The following is a 26,194-nucleotide window of genomic DNA, read 5'->3' as shown; positions in this document are numbered from 1 at the left end:
ATTACATCTACTATTCCTAACTTTCGTTCACATATTATCTTCATTCTGAAAATTCAGCCAGCGAGATATCGATTCAAAGCCGGTAGCATCATCTCTTCCACGAGGGCCTTTTTTATTTTTTAATTTGCAAACGTGAGAAAGCGGGGATGTCTTCGGCAGAAGCTAGGAATAAATCAGACATGTCGGTAACAAGCATGATGCGCTCACACTTGAGAACCACGCACAGGCCGCCTAGTCCTGGCTCTTCTCTGGGCTTTCAGACGTTCCATCAAAGCATAAAAAAAAAAAAAAAACTTCGAAGATAATATCAGTGCCCTCGACCGGAAATGGCGTTTTCTTCGTAACGCTTTCCACCCTGAAAATCACCATGATATTTATCGTGTGCACTTTATTAGCTGAACGAAGGTATCAGGAATCAGCAGCGGCTTAAGAATTTGTTCTGGTAAAGTATTGAGCAAATAGTGAAGTGAGGTGCCTAAAATATCTTATGGGCGCAATTATTGAAGTACCAACTGAACACTTTTGCTGCAGTAAATGTATTCTGTATAAAGGTTGACCAACAGTAATTTAAAGATGACCCACTACGTTTCCATTCATCATTTTCTCTGAGTTATTGATCGCAACAATTGTGTCACTCTACACGCAGCCCAAGTTACTGTATTCAAGCCAGAACAGCAAATTGCCACTTACATAAATAAGCACTTCTCTCAAAATCAGCACGATCACTAAGGATGTCACCAGTGACTTCATGATCTGGGAACCTGTGCTGACCGCGGAATGTTTTTTATAAGGCTTGACCGCGTTGAGGGCTTCAGTCATGATCCACGCACAATAGCAACGATTCTTTTTCCTCAGGTCCCCGGTTTGCGGGAAACCCGTGCGGATGGCTCTCTGGTTCTCCCGGCGTTTGTTCCTTCCCAGTTCCGACCGGAAGTGCACTCGACCACATACCGCTGCTTGGCCTCTAACAGTGTGGGTCTTGTGAAAAGTCGACTTGCGCACGTCCGAGGAGGTGAGTGCTCTGAAAAAGACCACTCGGGCCCAAAGCTGTGGGCGTACACAACTAAAATACTCATGGCTATAGAAAATGGCGATTAATTCCTACTTTAAGGACATCAGAAGGACTGAATGCCTGACTGAATTTGTAGAAAGCCCTGACGTATTCTGGTAAGCAGGAATCACTGGCTGGAATCTGCCGTGCGCATCAAATCTTCGGCCTGAAATGAGTTTCAGCGAAGCTTGCAAAATTACGAGTTTAAATTCGAAGTTTGTCTTTGGCGCCTGATATTCAGTGAAACAAGGGAGTCAGACGAGCTTGTCGTTATCCACCAGTCTTTCAGCAAACTTATAAAGCGCCGGCTAAAATGTCGACTTGGTAAACGGGAAGCTTGCAAAATGGATCGCGATGTTCCGCACGCGTTGTACGCACTTTCTCAGTATGAAGGTAATTGCTACCAATTTGTTTCAGTTGGTGGTCCAATTTGTAAAGTTTTTCGGTGGCAGTCAAACGAGCAATTTTGAGTATAAAGAAAAATTATTAGAACGTAAGTACATTAGGTCCGACGCCTAAGAAAAAAGATGTCAATTATGTCACCTGCGCAGCACATATTGAGTAAAGTTACAATGAGATGGGAGAATACAATATCGAATCAGTGTATGCACTACTTAGTTTTGTTTAAAAAAAAAATAAACGAAATGTATGAGAACTAACGCCATTAAACGCTACCTCACCAAAGCTACTTGTGAGAAATTTGAAAAAAAAAAAGAAAAAAATGTGGGCCAAACACGTCGTACACGGGATTTTCCTGGATAACCTCTAAATTAAGCAGGCAAGCAAGGTGATCTAATGAATATATACTTTTGCCGGCTATTTGGTTTCAACAAAAAAGCAAGCAACAGAGTTTTCTTTGCGCATTTAATTGATCTAACTTTCATTCTGGCCAGATTCAAGTGAACGCCGTGTGGCAACCGCGGCGAAGATAAAGCCGGAAGTTTCGCCGAACCGAGGGCGGGCATTTCAAAACTTTCTCTCCTTGAATGCTGTCAGCGTTAGTAACTGCGATCGTTTTTCCAGGCCGCTCCTATGAGGCGGCACTGAACCGACGTCCATGAGAGCGAGAAGAATGGAGGCCATCTGCGGGGTCGATGTGATGTGTGAAACCACAACGCGCGCTTAATCGCTTTCGGGAGGGAGCTGTTCGAGAATGCGCCGCGCCTTTCCATCAGCGCCTTTCGAGCTAACATTTACTATTAGTAACAATACAGGCTGTGATTTCTGGTTTATTGGCGTGAGAAGAAGGTTTCGCTTGGAAGCATATTTATGCATGAAATACTTCTTTGTGATAAAGCGTTTTTTTTTTTTTTTTAATAGGAGAAGGGGTTTAGCAGAAACATAAAAATTTTGATGTTGTTCATTGCTAAACCCCTTGTAGCGCCGTACAAAAATTTTCTTTTTTGAAAGTATAAAAATCGGGCTTGCGGAAAAGACTATTGCAATAGTAAGGAAAATACGCATTTCTTACGGTTTTACTTCCCTCTGCCGCCTTGTTACAGACATTACAGAGGTTATTTTGCTTTAGCAAAGCCTGATGATTGCAGTCAAGACCTATAATTATTTAGGCAATATTCATAATTAAATATGCATTTCATATACTCAGGATTTGGCAGCAGTTGATAATTGGGACTGATAATGCTTCAACCGTGGAATGTATTTTGCTTTCGCTTAGAGTGAGGATGATTTAACGGTGAATTCTTTTATGTGTCTGTGCGCGGGTGCAAGCAAAGTAATTAACGATGACGCGCCATGCAATGATAACATGGTATCGCCTTTTGCGGAATGAAGATGGCAAGATAACAATTCTGCATTCTAGAAACATTACAGTAGTGTTGACGAAGCGGCTTCTACAAAGACCCTGCAGAACTTCAAAAATAGTATTAGTTGCGATCAAGTGCATTCCTGCTACCTCCGGTGAACGATGGGCGCTATATGATTAGACTGAAGTGTAATTGAGAAAGTTTCAAGCGAACCGCGTCTATTCTTTACTGCTGGGAATTCAGCGGTCTGTTTTACAAGAAAGAGTAGAGAAAGAGGGTGAGTAGATATAAAAGTGGTGGGTAAGAGAGTGATGGGTGAAGTCAGTATAGTCACATCAAAGCCATATCACGTCACATCACACCACGCCAAGCTCATATATCACGTAACGTAACTGCAAAATCACAACCTATCGATCAGGCCCATTGTTTTTACGAAGCGGAGCAAGGCCTGGGAGGCCTTCACCGCCGACCATCGGCGCGACCAGTTGCCAAGCATCTTGATCGATAGGGCTTCAGAAGTTTCGACCGCCTGGATTTCTTTTACGTGCACTGACATTGCACAGCACACAGATGTCTCCCCGTTTCGTCTGCTTAGAAACGCAGCCGCCTGTGGTCGGATTCGAACCCAAGTACTCCAGAAGAACGGTTGGTTCAAACCATGTAATCCGAACAAAATATCATATATGTAAAAAATCTTTCTAGATAAGGTGATAAGTTAAAAACCTACGCGTAGCATGACTCGTACTGACTCTGCCTCGCTTTTTACTCCGCGAGCATTAGATGTATCAATTTCGGAAAAGCCATGCTGTACGAACTATGAAGCCTGCCGAGCAACACCCTCGCGCCACTCGCAATCGTATCCGGAATGCGACGAATTCTGCTTCAGCTACGTCAACCAGCCTGTTTCTCTCTCCTCTTAAGAGAAGAGGAATCTCATCAAGGAGACCCATGCGTGGTCAAACGAAGACAACGTCCTCGCTGTACCTGGTGGATAAAGGGTCTGTTCCTTTGGCTACAGCTGCTGTATATGACATACTGCATGTTGCTCAATTATACTACGCACCCAGTAGGATGGTTCAGCTGTTAAGCCAGAAAGTAGTTCGAGCTCATATTTCGCTCAAAATGATATTTTGTCGGCAATACTCTCTTGCACCCGTTTCTTAGGGAACTTCTCTCATTCGATGAGAAGAGATCTTGCATTATCATCGTCTGCGGCGACAGCAATGCAGATCAGGCAGATGTCCCAGCTATGGTACAAATGACGACGCCTAATTTTGATTGTAGCAACACTGCCATAGAGATTCGGTGAAGAAATAGAGGCAAGCGTAGCTGTTTAGTAGAAGGATTTAAGAAGTTTCTCAGCTACCTAATAAAAATAATAATAATGATCGCCTAAACAGGTTTGGCCAGAGCAGCACTAGATCTGGAAAGATTTGTTTTACCGCATTAAAATGTTTATTTGCTTGCAACGCCTCTGTATGACGCCGGCGATATCACCGTTTGGACAGCTGCTCGTTTTGTTTGCTATTTATTTATTTGTGTTATTTATGTACTACGTACTGCAGGCTGAGCGCCAAAGCAGGAGTAACAAGCAGGTATATACAATGCAAATATAGCATGAAAGTACAATGTACAAAACACGTCAACACATTTGGCATAGGCAAGCGCAAGCGGTCGTTACTACAGGTCAGATATATCAACACAGCAAAAACTGAAACTTAAAGCACACAGTAGACGAAATTTCTTCTATCACAGCACACGGCTTGAATATTCGAATACTTGATCGAAGCAGGCAGGTACCCCGAGTACCGTGTGAAACGGTTCTGCCGAATAAATGCCGTGTCTGTGAGAAATTCGGGTTCAAGCAATGCACCCGTTTTGATGCGAGAAGCATTCTCTGGAGTAGGTATAACCGCAGAACATGTCAATAATGTCCCCCTTTGGTTGGATTTTTATAATACCATGAAATGTACACTAAATCGTTTTTCAGCAGCCGGCAGATTACAGAAGAGGCTGATTAATACAACTAATTTGACGCTGAGAGTCTTGTTTTGCACATTAAGCAAAAAAAAAAAAAACATGCCAGCACACCTAAGTCGCTGCGGAGCAAATGAGGTGTAACGTTTTTGTAACGTTCGATTTTCGGATGTGTTGTTTTAGATTTGAGAACTTTATAGGCTTAAACATGAATTTTTGTTCTATGCAAGAGATACCTAAATATGTCTGCTAAGTGTCAGATACATAACTCATCGGTGATATTTTCTGTTAATTTCCACACGCAAAGGAAAATAAAACAAATTTACGCATCGGTATACCCGCAGGACTCTCGGTGGTCCAAATCCTTGGATGAGCCAACGAACACAATTCTTTCTCGCGTATACAATTTCATTATCTTATATTCATCAGTAGCCATAATTATTTCTAAAGAAATATGAGTTCTGATTCCCACCATATTACTGCTACATAGAAATAGGCGGCTTAAAAACACTTAGATATGCTGAAGAACCTGTCTCAATCTGAAACAGAATTCAACTGCTCTTTATTTCCTTCCGATTTCATTCGAGCACGAAAAGAAAGCGGAGGATATGTCGACTTTTTGAAAGTTTTTATTTCTTCTTCCGTCTCACACAGAGCCCTCTTGTACAAGATTTTCTTTTAGGATGAAAAAAAAAATACTTTTAATGAGCGAAGATTTATGCGTCCTCTCCGATTTCACTGGGGCGTGGAATCAGCCACCCTAATGAGGCGGTTCAGGCAAAACAGGTACTCACGAGGAATAATAGCGTTAATAATTCGTATTTCCATAAAAAGGAGGGTCAATATGTTCCCCCATGAATCTTCTGGGCGGCACCCTGCTTTATGAAGGGGAGCTAATCGCTTGTAATTCAGCGCACGTCTTTTCCCGCGAGAAAGCCGACTTGAATTTATTACTTTATTTAGATTGTCAACGCAGTGCAACAATTTGTTGCTAAATATTTGAACATGCACATCATGCCGGCTTTACCTGAAATTTAGAAGCCTGTTAGAGACTTTTTTTGACATTCAGAGCATACGCGATAAAAATTGCAACAATATTATCGAGAGAATTTTCAGAGTAGATGATTGCGGTCAGAAGGAACTGGGAGTAAAATTACTGGCTGGTGTGTATGAATAGCGTAGCGCATTATATCTACAAATACACCAGTCACACTGTAAACTGAGTTTTCACGAGTAAGAAGTGACTGTGAACGAAAAGACGCTGTAGTCATCACCGCGTATAGCTTAAGTGTTTCGCAAGTAAATTCCGTGCGTCGATACCATCATTGATTTCAACACTGTGGCATCCTGTTTTTGTAGTGAAGACTAACGAATTTGAAGCAACTGTCAGGTTTCTAAATCAGCTTGCGGCCTGACGTGTAGTCTGCTGCAAAATAAACTTTGCCATGACATGGCATGGGAAGCGGTAAGCTCGTGCTAAGCTATCAGCCAATAGGTATATTTATTTCTCTCATCATGTAGCCTTATTTCGACTTGCCACGGGTTCACAATGCAATATATTTCGCGCTGACACGTTTTAAATATATTACGTAGGAGTGCCTATATTACCAGGAGCAACAGGATTTTCGCAATGTATGTCCTACACAGTCCCGGATGACCTACTATGAAGCAACGCAGATAAAAAATCACATTGTTCGAATAATAATGATACCTTACGACTTCATAACTTTATCCTAGCGGAGGAGTGAAACGACCGCCTTCTGTTCCCAGTAAACAAATCATATGAGTATTTTTCGCAGAAGCGACTAGTCTCGGTTCCACATATCATAAAAAATTCGACAAGCGTATATTATAAGTATTTACTAATAAATATTTAGGAACTGGTGTTTTCGTTATGGCGCTCGAAAACCCACATATTTAGTAGGGAACTATTGTGCCAGGGGAATAAAGGTTTAATTTAAAAAATAACGCAAGGGTTTAAATAATTTGGGCGTTGAAAAATATCCACAGTTGCATCTACAAGGAAAACGAATTATTTATCCACATTCAGTACCACTATGAGGACCTAATTTCATGACAATGCCCTTTAAATTAGGAAATAAGCGTCGGCTCAAGATTAAACTTTATGAGCAATTCAAGCTGGATCATGAATATCAATAAACGTTCTACACATCTTTATGTGCCTTTATTGATTCAAGAAGCACTGTAAGAGAAATGCGGTGGTACTTCTCGCTGTAGTTAATAATGAAAGTGTACCTTTAGTTATCTTTTCAGGTGCTAAGTTTTCAACTATATTTCCTAAGGCAACTGCAATTTCGAATCCAGCGATAGCCATACTTGCGTCTGCTCTTACTTGCACAACGTTCATTTAGGCTATCAAAGTTAGCAGAGGCGTTTTATATGCATCTCTGCCCGCGTTTCTTTCTGAATAAACTACACCCTCAAGTTTCCGTAAATACCATGCCATGGCCACAAACTTTCCTTCAGATATTTGGTTGCACTGGCCCCCTGCAAAAAAAGCATTCTGCACAGCCTGGGTAAGAGCCCCTTCTATACGCTCACAATGGCAGCAGGCCGGGCCCCATCTGTATCCCCTGCCAGCCGTAACGAATGGCGCTAAGTCCGAGTAATGGCCCCTGTCCAGAGGGCTACGACAGCGTCAATCCTTGGGTTCGGCACCAGCCCTTCGGGGCAGGCTCTCTGTGCACTTCGGGCGGTGAAGAATGGATTCGACCAGGGTAGGTCACCACCGCCCGGCGCCGAGATCCGCGATCTGCAGCCGCGATAGTGGAGGCTGCGCCTCGTTCCTAGATGCGAGATTACAGCTGGCTGGAAGAGCGAGGGAAAAGTCGGAAGTGGATGGAGGAGATGGGGACCACGGAAAACACAACTCATTATGGCATCTTGTTCTCTCAGTGGGTCTGGGTACATCGTAAGTGGCTCCCAATGAACCAGTCTGCTTGGTGGGCACAGTCAGTCCAAGGCGACGCAGAACTTTGTTTGTGTGTAGAGTTCTCTCACTTAGGTAGACCCTTCGTGTCGGGGAAGAAATGGGTTAAGGTATTCCTCGCACATTTTTGAAAACTTAGAGGCATTCATAAAGTTGTCAAATTTTCGTCCAGTGCCATGTATGAGGACATGCATAAACTTGGACTAACACAATACTCATATTAGACAAATAATCATGCACAGCAATGCAAACTACAGATCGTTGTGAACGTTACGACTCTTGTTGGAAAGCAGTCATCGAACGTTACTTCAAAACACAATAGCTGTAAATCTCAGACGGCATATTCTAGCTGACAGCCGGTAAGCTTGCCCGTCTGTAATAACGTTTAGCACCGGCGCACTCTCACTCTTACTGGCTTGCCTTGAAGGCAAATAAGAAAAATACCAGTTGTTGGAATGTGCCCACAAAGAATCTCGAGCAACATTTACTCCGACACTCTTGTGCATGACATCTGTACTTAATCTGACGACGCTGAGCACGCTCAAAATACAAAACATCTTAGTTTTCTTTAATATGTACTGCTAAAAATATTGTCTGAAAACGAATCTTGCTTTTTATCGCCGCTTCTTCTATGCTTGATTGGCGAGACAAAATGACACAAGAACACAAAGACAAGGGCAACACAAAGACTGTAGTTTGACAATATGAAAGTAGGATTTAATTGTATGGCATCCAGTGTATTTCCTTCTGTTTTGTTGCGCAAATGGTGTGCATGTGACGGGGCCACAGAAGTAGTATGGTAAATTATGGACCTAAATAACGCATTTGTGTTTGGGACTGTAAATAATAATACTTTGCGATCCCACATTAGTTAAGTAGTGATGTTTTTAAATCTTTCTAATTCAGGACCTCTTATTGACACGTAACAATTACTGCTGCGAGTTTCGGTTCGATTTGCATCAAAATATTTTAATACAAATACTTGGTAACCAAGTATTTTTATTAGTTCTTTAATGCAGTCCATAGACACCTTTTCATAAATCGATAATGCCTCGTATAGGCACCAAGAAATTAAGACATCCCCGATTTCTAGTAAAAATCAAAGATAAATTTTTCTTCATATATCACTCTATATAACAGTTAGCTTCCCATAAAAGGCAACGTTGGGATGGTTCGAAAATTTTTCAATTAAACTTACGTGGTGATTTAGCGCTAGAGTAATGATTATGCCTCGTTGCGACTGATTTTCATTTTGGAAAACACGCATGCACCTCTTTTGTTCACTCCGGCCGTTCATTTATTACGCAGTTTTCAACAGCACCATTCGTTATTGTAACATTGTTCAGGCAGCGACAACTTTCTTCTACCTGGCTCTAAACAAAGGTGTTTTCTCCCTTCACTAGTGCGCGCATGTAGTCAGCAAAGTTCTCGCACAATTATCTCCACTAAATGGCTGCTTGGTACCTTTCTCATTCCTCCGAATTTGTTTTGCGTGCTTCCCATTAAAACTTCGGTATAACGACATGACCCAGGAATCGAGCGTTCCAGGCGCGACTCAAACACCTGGCCGCGTTCCCACGAATCAGGAGCCCTGAGAGACGATCGACACCACTGGAACAGAAGCTCGGAATGATTTGTGGCCCCCGCAGCGACAGGGAAGATTTAGTTGCGTCCGTCCCGCGATCGTTTATTTCCGCGCTTTGGCAGGAAGCGTTCGAACGTGGAGTTTGTTTCACCCGCCCACAGCTGAATTCGATTCAGACGTGGGATTTCCGAGGCGCCGCACGCATGCGCGCATACGGAACCACTAGGTTCTTTTATGAAAGCAACGCATTTATTTTTCTGCGTTTCTAACTTTTTTTTTTTTAGGCATTTCGATTCATGTTTGTGGTTGTGTCTAACTCTTGCGCACCCATAACAACAATTTTCTCAATAAGGAATTGTTTATTTTTTTGTATGCTCCTAAAATTTAAGAAAGGAGCACAGGACAAGGGCCACTTTTTTATGTACGCTCGTACTATATAGTTCTTCGAATAGCGTGATCCTACGCAGTCACACATGCAGACAACAGCACGGAAGATATTTCATGCAGCTTACGCCTTTTCACAGGCTAACCAATGGCCCGCAAACTTTCTTTTTTCCTTGTTCTCGACTGGATAATTGCTTTTAGGACGTTGTTTTCAAATAATCTTTGTGAAAATGACACAGTCTGCGGGCCGTAAACATCGAAGGAAATTGTATAGCAGTGAACATTTTCTCTAACACCAGTACAGCACATTACAAGGACATGCGCAAATACATTAGCAACTCTTTCTGGTACCTCCTTATTAAAGACTAACCCGGTCCCTTAGAAAAAAACAACACAAGCCTCAACAATATGATTCGAGCTTATGTTATCTTGTAGATGTTTCCTACAAGGAATCAGCAAAAGCTCAGTAATTTACAAGCTGTTCATGGTTTTCCATTACCTTCAAAATTTTTAACACCAGCTAATGACGGTGAGAAACCATTGAACGCTGTCTTATTCTTATTTTTCAATTGACAAGTGCCGCGTCGATCATAATGGTTACGCATTATTACAACATGAACATCGGTACAGACGTCTGTTGGGCAAACTATAGGTGTGCCTTCAATGGATCCCATCTCAGGTTTCTCTTGCGGGCCTTTGTTTGCATAAATGCACTTCGCTACCCGCTTAATCGCTAATTACTTTTTATGCCTCTATTGTCTCACATATGCTCATTAGCATACAGTTTTAAGCGACCACGCCAAATGCAAGATCTTCCAACATAGAAATACTGTTTGGCTTCAATCAAGACATACGAGGTTGCCCCAGTCATTTATCTACTAGTAGGGTGTTTGCCCCGAGGTCCAAGGATCTCGGTAGCTTCCATTCACATCTCACCTTCTCATCTCAAAGGAGCTATTCAGCTCGACAGCTGCTGCCTATTTAGCCGCATGACTTGTTCTGGTTACGTCCCATGTCCCACAGGCGCCAGGTCAGAATAAGAAATTCCTAGCATAACAGTATTGTAGCCATATTGCTGTTTAAATTAAAGAAAGCGTTCACACATGGCACCGGGGCTTCATAAAATTGTGATTAGTTTTGAGGTAACTAGAAGACCAGTCGCTTGTGGTTTGTTCATAACGTCGTTCCGAGCCCACACGTCACCTCGCCTTCTCTACCGTACATCTATTGGATCAAGGAAGAGAGATGAGCACCGCAGAACCGAAGAAGCCGAGGGGAAGTCCTTTGACTGACGTCAAGTACGGTCGAGCTGTTGCCTTGGCTTGCCAACAGAGTTTGCCCTTGTTTGCCGTTAATGTACTGTACGCCTCCCGAGCGGAACGATTACTTTCGATTTTTATGTGGTACGGGGTGACAACTGGTGTAGCGTGCTTTCTCTATACATCACATGTTTTCTCACGCTGTTCAGGCTTGGTTAATATTGGGTGATCACGTTCATTGTCGCACACTGACTCTTGTTATAAGGACTCCGTAATGGAGGGCTCTGTATGATTTCGACAACGTGAGGTTCTGTGCGGCGCATGCATATCGCGCCGTACGCATGCGCGTTGCATTTTGCTTTAATCGCAAGACAGCCGCCGCAGCCAGGATTGAACCGTTTAATCGAGCGCCCTGAATAATGTGACGCCGAGCTGGGGACTCTCGCCGTTCAATAAATTACATCATTATTTTTTTCAACTGCGTATATTTTTCAAAAATTGGGATGGTTGTAAGTCTTTCACTCCTATTTATTTTTTCAAGCCCCGTTTAGAGAACAATTACTTATCTCATTTTATTTCACATTACTCTTAATCTCGATTGTGATTATTCAGGAGAGGGCGTATGGTTACCACAACGAGTAAAATGTGAAAATTGTAGAAAGGAAGAGCCAAAAAAGAATGCAATGATACAATGAGTTTCATTACACTGGATAACAAACTCAACATATTGATCTTTAAGAACAGCATACAGTATTGTTGCCAACGGAAAGGTAAGTCGTGGTCACGTTGTTTCTTCCAAATAATTTGTGAATCGTTACAACGAAAACAGCAGAGTAATAAATGGTTTAAGCACGTCGATTGCCGCACAGCACGGAGAAAAAGAAATTGGTGAAAAACCTCGGCGTCTTTTACGGCACAGAGGCCTAAAGCAATGAAAATCTGTAATCACGGGAGCTCTAAGTATTCACCTAGAGGAAGGAGTGGCATAAGTTGAGAACAACCTGTGAAAGGCTGTGTACAGTAAATCTCAAGATTAGGACGAAGACGGTGAATAAATGTTGATAGGAAAATACCACCATGTATATAGAATGGAGACGCGACAGCGTGAAATAGTATTAGAGAAGACATGAACTCTGGATGAAATTATGTACAAGGAAAAAATCTCTGGCTTTTTGTCATTTGCCGTTGATACCTGAACTTTCGTTCTTTTTGAATGTTCGCTAATGGAATCAAGCATGTACGACCGGAAGGAAAACATGTGGCGGGTGGATAAAAATATTGTATACCTGGAACGAAGCATAAGAAGCATAGCCGCGCTTCCATCCGCTGAGTTAGTTCTTAGGAGATATATATATTTCACTCAGGAACTAAGTGCGAATGTCAAGGGTATAAACTCGACCGTGCGTCATTCAGGCGTCCGGCGATCCGCTTCTCTGGAATGTCAGCAGTAATGTTAATATTGGACGCAGAGCCCGGCTCTTCGTTTCTAATTCATGATGTTTTTCAGAAAACCTTCCGCCAAGTATTTTGCACCCTGTTTCTTTCGAAACGTAGCCGTAGATTCTTGTTTCTGCTACTCCTCTTCCGAAACTGCCGGCTACTTTATAATGACAGTTTTCTACGCAGTTCTCATGCTGGCCTTCTGAATCATTCAAATATACTCGCAAAAATTCTACATCTTCTCCAAATATACCTACACTTTGAGAACCTGTCAATTCGAGCAATGTATAATACAAAACGTTTTCAGTGCGAACAAAACAAAAATTCAAATGGTTAAAAATGCTGAAAAAGAATTTTAGCTGTGTTTAGCCATACTGCTACTACTTTGAAAAAAAAAAAAGCAGATAAGTTCGAAGGCACCTTACATGGTTTTCACTGAAGTGGTCAATCTAGGGTCTTAGTCCTACAGTGTAATTGTGCAGTCAGAGAGAGAACAGGCGTAAGCATTCACTCAAGCGCAACTACATGGCTGCACAATGAACATCACTGCTTTCACAGAAGTTTCTCAGTTGAAGAAACGTTATTCTTCGTCTGTTGGGTCTCATCTCGGCATTCGTGCTGCCAAGCAAGATAAGCAGGTAGGTTATAGCAGATGGTACAACAATACCAAATCGATCAACAGCTCGAAATAGGAAGAATGGTTATTCAACGTGTGTAGTTACGGTTCGTCGGTTGAAGAATTTTTGTTTGCCCTATCGGAGAATTGCCGTGGACAGCGGCTGATCAAGTGGGACCACCAAACGTTCAATATCGTTCGTTTAAATCTCAGCGCACTGTCTATATTGCATTTCACCTCTAGTACGTCTTCAGATTATAATCTGTCTAGTGCGTGCTAACTGTTCAGTTTTACGGCTCTTGATGTACACCCAACAGTGTCTATTGAGGACCTGGCTTTTTACAACTAAATTGTGCTTTAACACAATGACACGCTCCCTGCACGCTAAGCCCTGTTCTGCACTCTTTTGGTTGGCTGCACATATTCCCTGGTAATTTTTGCGTGTAATCGTATTTATTTGGTACGTTATTTGTGTATTTCCTTTTTCTCTCCAAACGATATATTTTATGAACTATTCCCAGTTTTTCTAATGTCTGCGTTTTTTAATTCGGGAAGTGTGTTCAGAATACAGAGAGAGGGGACTAAAAAATCCTAATTAAGGGATAGAAAAGAAAAAAATAGCGGAGCTTATATATGGTCATCTGGACTGCTCTTGTGAATAAGTCTTTGTCAACCTTCCTGTGGTCGTTACTAAGAAAAGGTTAATTTATCCGACCTCGGAAGCGATAGACACTGAGTTCAGACTTGATCAGACTTTCTGCAGATAATAGAGTTCCATAAAGATATTTCTAATGAACCACATTACTGTATAAGGAAGCCGATCTTGCATATACGAAAGAATCAAATCAGTCATACTTATAAATAGCAATTTGATTTGATACCTGTAGGCTTTCGATAGACTGAATATTGCTTCGGAGGGACATTTGGTTATTCTGTTTTGCTTGTATTAATTCCGATTAGTTGTCTCTTTGATGTGTGTTCTTATAGAATTAACCATGTCTGACTGTCGGTAGACTAGATATAAGGTTATCTTTGTGATATACAAGATGCCTCTCCAGAAAATCCAGACGCGTTTCTTTGCGCGCAGCGGGCGTGAAGGACACGAGGCCGTGTAAAGCGTCTTATAGACATATTTTGTCTCCCCAGCCTGAACAGGTGTAATCAGAAATATTTTCTTGACATGTATCCCAATTCTGCTGAAATTAATTTTTTCTCTTCGGTTTTTGCGCCAATAACCACCACTGTGAAGATTTTGTGCCTTTTTGTGGAGTTTGCACCAAGACGACATTAATTATCATCAAAACATTATAATCGAAAAACTGAATGAAATGTGTTGACTTGCGCTTGCGTGTGGGCACATATGTGAGACACAGAGAACTACATTGACATTGACGCAGGGACTGTAACAGAGTTTGTGGACGTATTGTAACCACTCATTAAACAACACGCCAGAGATCGGAGTTGACAACGTATCCTTGCCTCAAAATAGTTCAGGTAAGATCTGAACTTCTGCGTGCATACTATAATAATCTTTGCCAAAGTAGGCGCCATGTTCTTTAACTGGTGAGTGTTCAACCAAGGCACAGATAGTCTAAGCACGCGTCATAGTTTTAGGAAAAGCGTGTTGAACCGGGCAGTACTTCACTCTAAGTAAGATATTGCAAGTCACTGCTTGCGCTTCGGTAGCCTATAAAACTCATAGCTGTCAGTGTGCCAATGTTCGCGGCTTTTAATATACTTAGCCGCACCTACACAAACTGCTATGAACTCAACCGGGCTGCGCAATAATCGACGAGAAGGCTACAAAACCCGCTCACAATTGCAAACATTTTTTTTTTTTGTATTAACGCCAGTTTTATGTCTCAATTTGCGCAAAATGAAAATAAAGAATTTTCAAACATCGTTTCCTTTCTCCTACAAGGTCGTAAACGGATCGCTGACAAAAGCATCTTCTACCTGTATAAGAATAAAATCCTGTGTTATTTCAACTACCACCTCACCACGTGTTCTAAAACGTCTGTGATACTCAGCGAAGGTTGCCATACGCATATATTGTGTGCAGTCGTAGGACATGCGCTGCCACTACAATAATCCTCGCAGTGATGGCCAGGCCTCATGGCTGCACCTAGCCGATCATGACACCCTTTGCTCACTAAGATAACAATTCTTTGAGGAAGCCGTAAATCGGCGGCACGTGAACCTGCCGATACTGTCTTCGTAAACAAGCATAGAAAATCGTTGTATATGCAATCCACCAATCAGCTTGTACAAAAAAGAAAGCAGGTTTGTAAATCTCACATAGGTTATTATTTGGTGCGAATAAGTGATTAATAAATGCGAACCTGTGACTTAAAAACAGATGCGGCCTTAGCCTGTCTTTTTCGCGTTTTGTCAATGTTAGTTCTGAGCACTTTCTTTGGGGATTACTTACCACCGACTTGCCCAAAAAGATGTTTTTTTTCCACTAAGCACCTCGGATAAAAACTGGCCGGTAATATTAGGGCAAGGTGTCACCTAAGTTAAATTTACTATACCGGGATTAGATGCGCTATAACATGAGCAGGATACTCAATTTTGGAATGAACCTTTCAACCGCATTACTTAAGCCCTAGCGTCTCAGCAGTCCTTTAATGCAAATCTGCTTTCTTCCTCAAACTTCGACAAAACATTTGCTTTTATATTAGAATCATAGCAAACTCATCTTTTGACGGAGCCTTCTCCTAACTTCGCTATTAATTGAACAATAAGTGTCGTGGAAATTGAATACCACACCATAGGAAATAACTGCAGGAGGGCGCGATTCAGTAGCTAATGTATCAGTCCTTACTGCTGCCTTTTAAATTTTTTTTAGATGGATTATTTTTATCAGCGCTTTCAATGTTTCATGGTTGAAATCATGCTGTCAGAAATTCTCTCTTACGATGAGAGATATTTTTTCTTTACTGTTTAGTTGGCAATACAGAGGTATTGCCTGAGATGCAGGACTAAAGGAGACAAAAAGGTCTGACTATTTCCTGACCCCGCAGTTCACAACAGCAGTGATGCACAAGTAAAAACAATATATTACATGCGTAGAGTAGAATGAACCACCCGAAGAAGCACTCCGAAATACTCATAACATGGCATAAATGGATGAATTTGTGTTTCGGATCATAAATAAGAATATGATTGTGCTAAGAATGCAAGACAGAATTAGAGTCATACAATCCAAAAAAGGCAGACCAAAAGACAGATGGGGGTCCGTTATAAAAAAAGTATATAACACAGCCTGCTGTTTGCAGACAGATACAAGATAGAATACAAAAATACAAAGCGCGACACCTGCTGCACAGAGCAGGTGCAGTCAACCTGTCAGGTGGATAGCTCCGACATTAGTGTCCCAGCTATTTACTAATGTAGCTAGGGTGCAAAAGGACAAGCTGCCTTTCGGGCATCTGATCGTGAAGAGCACCAACTAAGTGAGAAGACTGTCAGAACGTTCTCAGTCAAGCGCATAAATTTGTTGCGCGTGAAAGAGAATCCTCGGTAATTACAATAGTGATATACTGTCATCGCTCTAGAAGAACGGTGCAATATTTCGCAGCTGTACAACACGAAAGAAAATATAAACGTCGGCTGTGCAAACAAAGGGCCAGAGGTGCACAAGTAGCCCGCACTCTGCATGCCTATCAAGCAAGCAAATGAGAAGAGGAAGAGAACCAATAAATAAAGAACAGAAATGACAAAGTGCGGAACTGAACAAACGTTTGCTGCTCTCTTCAATAAAATATTCACGTAGCAGAATAAGCACGAGCACTCGCGAATAGTCAATCTGGTGGCCGACAATAGTAGCGTGAATTGCATATCTTATGATTGAGAAGATGTAAAGGATTAAGAGTGCGCAAGGCAATATATCGCTTAAGTTTCTCATCCAGTACACCTCTTAGGTTTCTTTACGTGGCTGGGCAGTGAAAGTCTTCAGTGCGCACGCGTTTCAATATCTTGCTCCTCGTATTTGTTAATCACGCCCCATGCTGCATTACCAAGCCCCGCTTGATGCGCAGTAACGTTTTCAGCATCCAGCTTAATGGTGGCTTCCGCAGAGGTATAGTTGGCGTGCGAGACGGTGGCTATGTAATCGGCTTGCTGGTGGCTCTCACTCTTACTCATGGCAGTGTCTTTGGAAATGCAACAGCCAGCGTTACGCCTACAACGACCTTGGAAGATAAGAGCGTTGATGACGGACGATCAGGCTTTCTCTAAAGCCCAATGCCAAACGTCGGTAAGGAGTGTCCTCTGAAGAGCCACCGGCCTGATGGAGATAAAATTGGCAAATGTGCTCTCTGTAAGTAAAAAGCATCTCTCCATCAGCGCCGCACTGAATCTGTGGCAGGCTTGGTGTGCGGAGAGCCACACGTGGCGCTTCATCTGCGCACGGCATGAAGAGGGGCATAAAAAATCAAACAAATTTTGCTGGACTGCCACTGATGAGATGGCGCATTAGAAGTGCGTCAAAAGCAGCATAGTAAGGGCGTGATGCGCCACTTGATGATCTGGGCGCTTGGAAAAAATCGCCCGAGAAATAAAACAAGCACTAAAGGGGGAGCGTTCACGTACCACCACTGGAACGTGTCTCCCAGCAGCAAACTGATGTGGTAGGCGGAAGAGAAACACGTGTTTATGCTCTTTATCTCGGCAAGCCTCTCTGACGCGTCATGTGGCTGCAGCAGTCCATGGCACAAAAAATGCTACGAAAAGACACGAGAAGGAATTCCTGTTTTGATTCTCCCGCATAATAAACAAGAGTGAGACTATTGACAGAAGTAACTGGGTTACCTAAGACAGATGCTCATACATCTCTGACATGCGTGGGTGCCAGCTTTAGTTAGATTAGTCTGGCGTGGGCTTCATTCCTCAGCCTTCATTCAGTGCCCTGCCCCGGTCTACTCCTGCGATATGTCAGAGTAGAGCTGTAAGTATTAAATAAATCAAGCACGTTTTGTGATGGCACAAGTAAAATGCAGTGCGCCGCCAGCAAGCCCAGTTAAGAAAAGTTTTGGATCAGCTGTTTGAAGAAGCGTGGTGAAGACGTGTAGACAAAATGTTGTGCGCAGGTAACATTTTCTAAAAAAAACGAAAAATAGCATTCGCTCTTTCAAAAGGCAATCCAGCGTAATTGTTTTTTTCCGTATACTTAGTGAAAAAAAATATAAAAAAATTAAGCGGGATGTCCTCTTGAATCATCTAATTCTCTGTAGGCGCTTCTGCAGTAATCATAAATGTAAGACTGCCAGCAACGCGAAATGCTTTGTTGGCTTCTTCATGCCATATTGTTTCGATTGACACCATGCTTCAATGTGAAACAAATATTATTATATAAATATATGTTTTAAAGGTGCTGGCACCATTCTCCCGAAAGTGCTCGCAGTGAAAACAGGTTTTTAAGCATGAAAACTGTTAAGATTTCATTCTTGGAAATCTCATTCAAATGACATTCCAATGGGAAGAACATTGACCCAAAAATGGAGAATAAGATATGGCCGAGGTTACCCAACACACGCCGAAATTTTTGTGCGAATGTAAGAAAACGAATATATATTCTAATGCGGGCGACATAGCTGCATTACAAAATGATCTGAATCTCAATTAATCCTGGTGATTCAAATGAGTAATGCCTATCAATATTATAATAAAACATCCGTCACATCTTTCCGTCGAAAACACTCCTACCCACTACTTAAATGCGCCATTTTTGGTTCAGAAATCTCCTTAACATAGCCAGTAACATAACCAGCGACCTTTCGTACAACGACTATATCTCAGCAATAACGAACGATGCTAAACAATGCTTGGCTTCCTTTTGCCGTCATCTAAAGCTTCACCTCCCCCCTCCCCTTCTGTGTAAAACGCATGGCCTACCTAAACCTCGTTGGACCAATATTTGAGTACGTATGCTCTATTTTGGGATACCCACCAGTCATACCCTGCAAACACTCTCAAGTAAGACTCTCTGATGGGCTAGTTGGTTCATTTTAAGCGAACGAATAAAACTGTGCGAAAAACGGCACTGAAGGAAAACAGGCACAAACAAGGAGCCTTGCGCCTATGTGTTCTTTTAGTCCCGGTTTTCCCTCTGTTTTACTCGTTCGCTTAACGCTCTAAAATCAGCGCAAATCAATAGACGTTTTGTCCAGATCGAAATGCGGCACCATGTCGGTATCCCCCCAAAAATAATAAAACGTTTGAGATCACACTGGCACTCTCAGTGGGGGAATGCGTAAGCATTCATTGTGGAAGAAAGAAGACACGGAAGAAGAGGCTTCCGGTTTTTGACGTCACACTCTGACGTAACACCCCATGGAGTTTGGATACTACGTGACACCACTTGAACGTCGACATTATCCCACTTGGCTATTTCGACATCTTATTGACGTAATTGGCTTTTGCAGACTTTTGCAGTGACGTCACACCTTATGACGGCTTTATGAAAAGTGATAGTCAACATAACGTTTTCACTCATTCATATCCACCAAGACACGTGACCGACCACCAAAACAAATGATCGTAAGTTGAGAACCGGAACCGAATGTTTGCTGGCGGCCATCTTGCATTCCTTTTACAGACTTAATTAGCTTTAATTAACTCACTAATTATTCGACACCGAACGTTTTTAATTCCGCCACACCTTTTTTGATGATCTATTCGATGACACCATTCGTTTTCCAATATACCAACCAGTTCTCTTTCTACAATGTGGATCAGTATTAGAGACGCCAAACTTGCCGATGACTCCTTAATGCTTACGCATTAACAAATTGAAATCGTATAGATATCTTCATTTCTCCTGCATGAGGATCGCATTAAGAACTGTGAAGCGCTGTATGTTTTTTATGTCTTCACTACTCTGAAAGCAAATTATACATTTATGGAAGGCAGCTGCCACTTACCGGGCCATCGTGCGGCACGGTGTGCTGCCTTTCGACTCCCGGCACTGTAGTTACCGCCTGAATTGTGTGCAGAGCAACCCTAGAACCATGCAACTCAGCTCTTACGAAGTGCTTTTGTAAACAAAAGCGCGCGCTGACTGTTTGTATTCTGAATGCGAAACAGCTAGTCTCGCCATAGAGTCGGAGTGTAGGAGTCCGTTTCTGCCGGGAAAATATGCCCATTATTGTTATGTTTCGGGACACACCGTGAAGCTTTAGAAGAAGGGGGGGGGGGGGGGGGGGGAATACGACAGCAACAGTAGCACCGCCAAGTCACAAATTACTGTCGTGCTTCAGAAAATTTGTCACGCTGTCACAATGAGAACCAGCTTCTGGAGCGTATACTCAATGTGCTGCATGCGCTCCGGTATTTCATTGAATGTATGGAGGTCTTCTCCTTTTCTTTGAAGTAGCTTGTTACAAATATTCTGGCTGCTGTTTTATTTTTTATTCTAGAAAGGAGTTGTATTATGTTCTCTTCACCTGCTAGCCGCTTGGTCTGGCTTTTGACAGCGCCTGATTATAGGCTTAGTCTCCGGCTCCGAGCCGTTAGTGGCAGCTTTGAGCGCACAAATTGCGGGTTTCTACGACGCTGACGTGAAAGCAGGTGAGAGAATATCTTGGTTACTTGCCCTGCATGACTCAAGCTTCATTCGATGTGCCACAATGGCTTTGATGTTATAGTATTTGATTATTTATTCGGCTAGGTACTTAATATTTATCTCGGTAAATTCTCTGAATATGTTTTTGTTCCCGCAGCTAGAAAAAAATAAACTAATATTCCTGCAGTTCACCGAAGAAAGCATGGTATTTCAAATATTTTTAGTAGCTACATAAAGTGAGTGGTGCCATATTCATTTCTGTATGCACAACCTTCTTCCCAAGTATTGTCATATTACTACCAAGTTTTACAGTGATATATATTGCCTAAAAACTAAAGAATGGCTTCGTTATGTACGACAACGACAACAACAACAAAAATATCCCGTAATTTCTCGCCGATATAGACCACAGACTTTTGTATCGTCCATTCCTGGAGCTGTAAGTTTCAAGTTGACCGACGCGAAAAAGGTGTGCGAAAAACTTCCCCGGGCGCGTAAATTCCGGCAGGCAAGGAAAGTGCTCCGACGTAATAGGCTATTACCGGGACGCTGGCGCCTTTGCGAACCCCTGCGTACCCTTCACCAGAGGGTTTGTGAGTAGAGCGTCAAGCTCCAGCGAGGTGGAAAGTGGAACGGCCGAGCGTGCCCAAGTACTTGGAGGCCGCTCTTGGTCCGGTTCGCAGCGTTTCTCGGGTACTCCAAAGATTCGTTGTAAAACGCGAGTATCTGGTCAAGTGCACTTCCCCATTACGCTGTGCGGACAATGTCATCCGAGAAGCGGCCGTTGCCCGCAAATAGCGTCCACACGACCGCGCTGCCAGCGCACCGCAGGTGAAATATCGGGGAGCGGACTCCACCATTGTAAACACTTCTGACGGCGCACTTCTTGGCTCTCTCGCCTTTATATGTGTTTTCTTTCGTGCTTCTACCCATAGAACCGAAGGGTCTCAGACGCCGTCCCCTCCAACCAACGATGATGACCCCGTCGTTTGGTTTTCTTTTCAGCCCCTCACTTCGTTCAGGTCACCGAATGACCTTTTCTCGAAGACACGTACAAATCCGGCTCAAATAATGTAAGGCTGCCTTCTCAATTTTGACTGTTTATAGTAAATTTAAAAATTCAAGTTTTCAATGATTTGCGGCCCGAAACAGCCTCTGGGATACTTGAAGGACTATCAAAGAAGAAAGGAGAATAGATATAAATAAATACTAAACTTTCATCATGGATAGTCAACCAAAATAAAGAAAAGCGCCTGTGATATTCTTCGTGAAGACTGCGGAGTGTCGACCTTAGGCCTGAAATATATGTTAGGGACAGCACAACTAGAAGCCAGCAGGTCACCTAGTTAGCGTACTGGAGGCACCTGTGCCCAGAAGATCATCTATTGCGGTCCTTGTTGACAAAATGCTAGGCTTGAAAACTGTGATGTTAGTGAGCGGTTATGTTATGAGTTCTTACTCATGGAATTGGGTCCTCTATGTTTTCTTGGGAGGTATTCTTATTGTGGTCTTATTTTCTGCAAGAAAATGGTTCGATTTGGCGAAGTGGCGTAAAAGAAAAGCTACCGATATCGGCTTCGGACATTTTTGTATAGACCAGCTGAGCGCACTGCTCTGTCTAACAACTTATTTTCCTACAACAGCTTTGTTCAGGGAGGCGAGTTAACATGAAATAGAAAATTTTACATGGTCTTCAAGATCCTTCGCCTTCACAAGACAAGGATGCATTTTGAGCACATTATAAAATATGTGAAAACTCGAGCTAAATGTAATGAAAACTTACCACTGCCTTTGATTTAAGGGCAGATTTTGAGCTAAATATAGTAGAAACAATAATAACAATAATGTTTCTGATACGAACAGCAAGTAATGGGCATTTCAATCAAGGAACAAAATAAAAGGCAAAAATGTCGTACGTTGAAAACAAATAAATAATTGTTTAGCAATAACGGAAGAGCTTTAACATGAACAGAAAGTCTTGCCTGAGCAGGTTTAGCGAATTATACCCGACAACGCACTAGTAACGTTAAACATAAAAGCAAACCTTCTGAGATACGCGGGTGGAGCTGGATGTACAGTCCCCATAACCACGTTAAGCTTTGTTTTGCCGTGCAACTCAGTGTTTTTTTTTTTTCAAGCTCATATACAAGAACAAGTGCTTTAAATTACTATAAGCATTAAAATTATTAATGCGCTCTGAGTCAGGTGTTGACAATAACTGCAAGTGTAGATGTGTGATGCCGTAGTCGGTGAAAAATTCAAACATGATATTTCATCGAGCAGACATCTGTTGGGTAGTCACACTGCCTTTGCTCTTCGTTAGAAAAAGAAAAACGCGGGACACTTAAGCTCTGTCGTTTAGAATGGGACATGACTGAGTTAATGGCTACCGTGTGCAGCTCCCACTGAAGGTTCTTCTTTGGCGTTCATTCACGTTGCTAGTCGCTTGGTCGACAATCCCTTAAATTTCGCTTCTATTTTCTCGTGCAAACTCACAGGCATAAAGCAGTAAGCTTTGACATTAGGTAAAAGGCAAGCTCGCATACATATAAAGCCTCACTTTGCACAGCCCCCACGAATGTGCCTCCTTGGCTTAGACGCGCCAAAGGCCCCAGATTCCACTCTCGTCTCACCCCCCATACAGCTCCTGCCAAGAGGCAGCATCATGAATTCCCCTGACGTCACACAACTCACTGACCGATTAGCGCCCGGAAATCTCACCTGCCAGCTGTCACCCGCCACAGGCTTATGCTCGTAATTTTTAGGTCCCAAACGCCGGCAGCTGCGTTAAAGCTAACGCAAGGCTTTCCGCTGGACAGAAGTCTCAACTCTGACACGCTAATAAATGCACCAAAGGCAATGCTGACAGCTTCAGGTGTACATAACGAGGATATTAACATAACGAGAAAATAGTAATGGAGCCACAGAAAGATCCAGAAAGAAGCCGATGGCAAGCTTGCCACTGGGGGAGCTGACCAGTCGTATATTTCGGCTTTGCCTGTCGATGTGGTCATGGTAACAACTATGGCTATACCTATGCCTATGGCTGTGGCTATGGATATGGAATGCCTAGGACTATAGGGAACTAGATATCGACTGGTGTGCACTACCTCAGAATATCATTCTGAGCTCTGTTTTACAGAAGCCTCGCACTAAAGGCTTCCATTGTCCATTTTAAACCAAAGAATATAACCCTGATTCACCAAGCGCTCTGCTATATCTGGCCACTGTACGAATTCAGCTTAGACAAGCGCGATAGACGATTATTATTCTTATTCCCATATCAAGAAGCTACCTTGGCACCTCTTCGAGCTTAACGAGGAGTGGAAAACGGCAACTATTTCTGCTGTTTGATGAAAGAATGGCGTTGCAATGTGCTTGTCGGGCTGTGGAGCTTCGAGCCTAGTCTTCGCATATATTGTAGATAAAAACTAATACACCTCAACTTTTCTTAAGCTTTACAGTGGAATCCCGCTTTTTATGAATTGCAGGCTGTTGAACGTTCTACAAAATGCGTTTCGAACATACACGCGACATTTTAACAATGCTTACTCGATCTCCTGTGAAGAAATCATCATAAAAGAAGGACTCTCGGTACCCTTATAATGGCTAGTGCCAGGGCTTAAAATGGGCTGGGATGAAATGCAGAAGAGAGGATGAATTGCGTACTTGTACTACTGTAAATATTTACCCTGCTAATAGATAAATGACTGCAGAGAACGGCAGCCAATAAAGTAACAAACCTTACTCGCACACTTCCCTGTAGTAGTAATATTATAGTAAGCATTTCATTGTGATTTGAACCAAAGAAGCTAATAAAGTATGCGAGCTTTATTATTCCCAAGCGACTCAGATTGTGAGGAATGCCATGCCTGATGCCAGAGGAATAACTGGGACCGCATTCGGTCTTTACGTGCACTGGCCTCGAGCAACGCACGGGAGCCCGTTGCGTTCAGTCTCCATACAAACGTGAGCCCGACGACCGAGATTGAACCCGGATGCTCCGGTTCAATCCAGGTCGCGGTCGCGGTGCCGTAACAGCCTTATTGTATCCAGTCGAGCTCGACGAGACGCCCTTTTCCCCAACGATATGCTCTTGCACCAGAACTAGCTCAAAGCCTACTTTTCCCGCCTTCTTTCTATGCGTCCCCATAGGGCTGTTCTCACCAAAGCAAGGCTCTGGAGGGAGCAGGCTTTCAGCTCCCTAACTCCTGCTCGACGTATATCCACCTTTTTTTGTCTTTTCTGAGGCATAAACGCGGGCCTGTGCCGGCACGATAAAAGCGCCGTGGCTGACGGGGTTATGCAGCGGTAGCGATCGGGAGGAGACGAGTCGTGTCCCGGAGGCGCGCGTTCAATGCAGCTGCACCGGCACAGGCGTGGCCCCTCGGGATTACTCCGTGTTACAAGATCCTAAGATGACGCCAGGCTAGCACAGAGCAAACAGGAACTGATCATAATTAGTTACCAATACATTTTACCGCACTTATATGCTTTTAGACAGCATGCATGATTAATGAGATAATACGTGTGATTGTAACCGGTTTGTGTCATAAGGAATGGTGGTATAAAAAGCATGCGTCACTATAACAGAATCACTTCAATAAACTGTTAAACCTCGCGAACCACCAGCCTTACGTAGAACATTGGAACATCCTTGATTCTACAAGCACCATAAATTTGAAATATGTCTATTCCCACAGCTTCCTGCTGAACGTTTACACCGTGTTGACTTCGAACGCCACGATGCACACGCTGACTAAACTTTGATTAACGAGGAGTTCGTTATTTGGGTGCAAGAGCGCTAAGTACTATCGATGCATGTACGAACTTGCCGACAAACATTTCTTCCCGATAATGCATTTTAAGGTGGTCCACTGGGCAACAGAGCATAGGCGAAGCTTGCCATACGAAATCAAGATTGTCTGGTGCTGCTGCACCGCTTCAATACCGCACACCTTGCAAAAAACGCTTATGGTAGAACGAAGCATGGCTGGAATATGTAGCCAGGCGGAACAGCATAATAAAACATGGATGCCATGTTGGTCCGATGCCTACATTGGTCGCACAAAAATGTTGCAGCCTAAAAGCTTCCCTTTGTTTTTGTTTTGTTGCTTTTTTTGTTGTCGCATCCGTTTCTCACACCTATGTTAAAGGTACGTATGAGCTTACAGCGTGCCATTCATTACAACCCCGTGAGATATTTCATTTTGTACGCTCTATATGCCTGTCCTGCCCAGGTTTAGTTGTTTACTTAATTAAAAAAAGAAATTCACTTCATCTCAAATGTGGGGGCGAACTCTTCTTGAAAGAGCCATTGCTCATTAACTTTGGGAAAACACAGAATGCGAAAGTCCTGTTCTTCAATATCTCTCTATTCTGGCTTAGCATATTAAACACGTCGTGGATCATGCTCACGTGTAGAATGAAACATCACAAAGAAGGCATAAGGGGAGAGGAGGGGGGGGGGGGTAGAAATTTGCTGAGGATTAATGAGTGTTCGCTAAAGTGTAACTCTCAGCTTTTTCTTGCCATGGTCAGCCGATCCTTCGGACATTGTGCCCCCTGGTTCAGAAAAATACGTCACATGAAGAGCGTGGTG

At 42.8% G+C, this 26,194-nt stretch overlaps 1 protein-coding gene across 1 annotated transcript in view; it reads left to right on the top strand.

Moving 5' to 3' along the window:
- The window catches only part of LOC146191286 (cell adhesion molecule Dscam1-like), a 123,083-nt gene that overhangs the window by 4,872 nt on the left and 92,017 nt on the right, over window positions 1-26,194 (top strand). The window contains exon 3 of the mRNA XM_084600303.1: window positions 856-1,012. Coding sequence (XP_084456429.1) covers window positions 856-1,012 — 157 coding nt within the window. The remainder of the gene's footprint in view (window positions 1-855; window positions 1,013-26,194) is intronic.

Source organism: Amblyomma maculatum, chromosome 4, assembly GCF_055883805.1.
Source record: "Amblyomma maculatum isolate TAMU_Amacu chromosome 4, ASM5588380v1, whole genome shotgun sequence".
NCBI lineage: Eukaryota > Metazoa > Arthropoda > Arachnida > Ixodida > Ixodidae > Amblyomma > Amblyomma maculatum.
The sequence above is the reverse complement of the archived record's forward strand: the minus strand, read 5'-3'. Positions and strand labels throughout refer to the sequence as shown.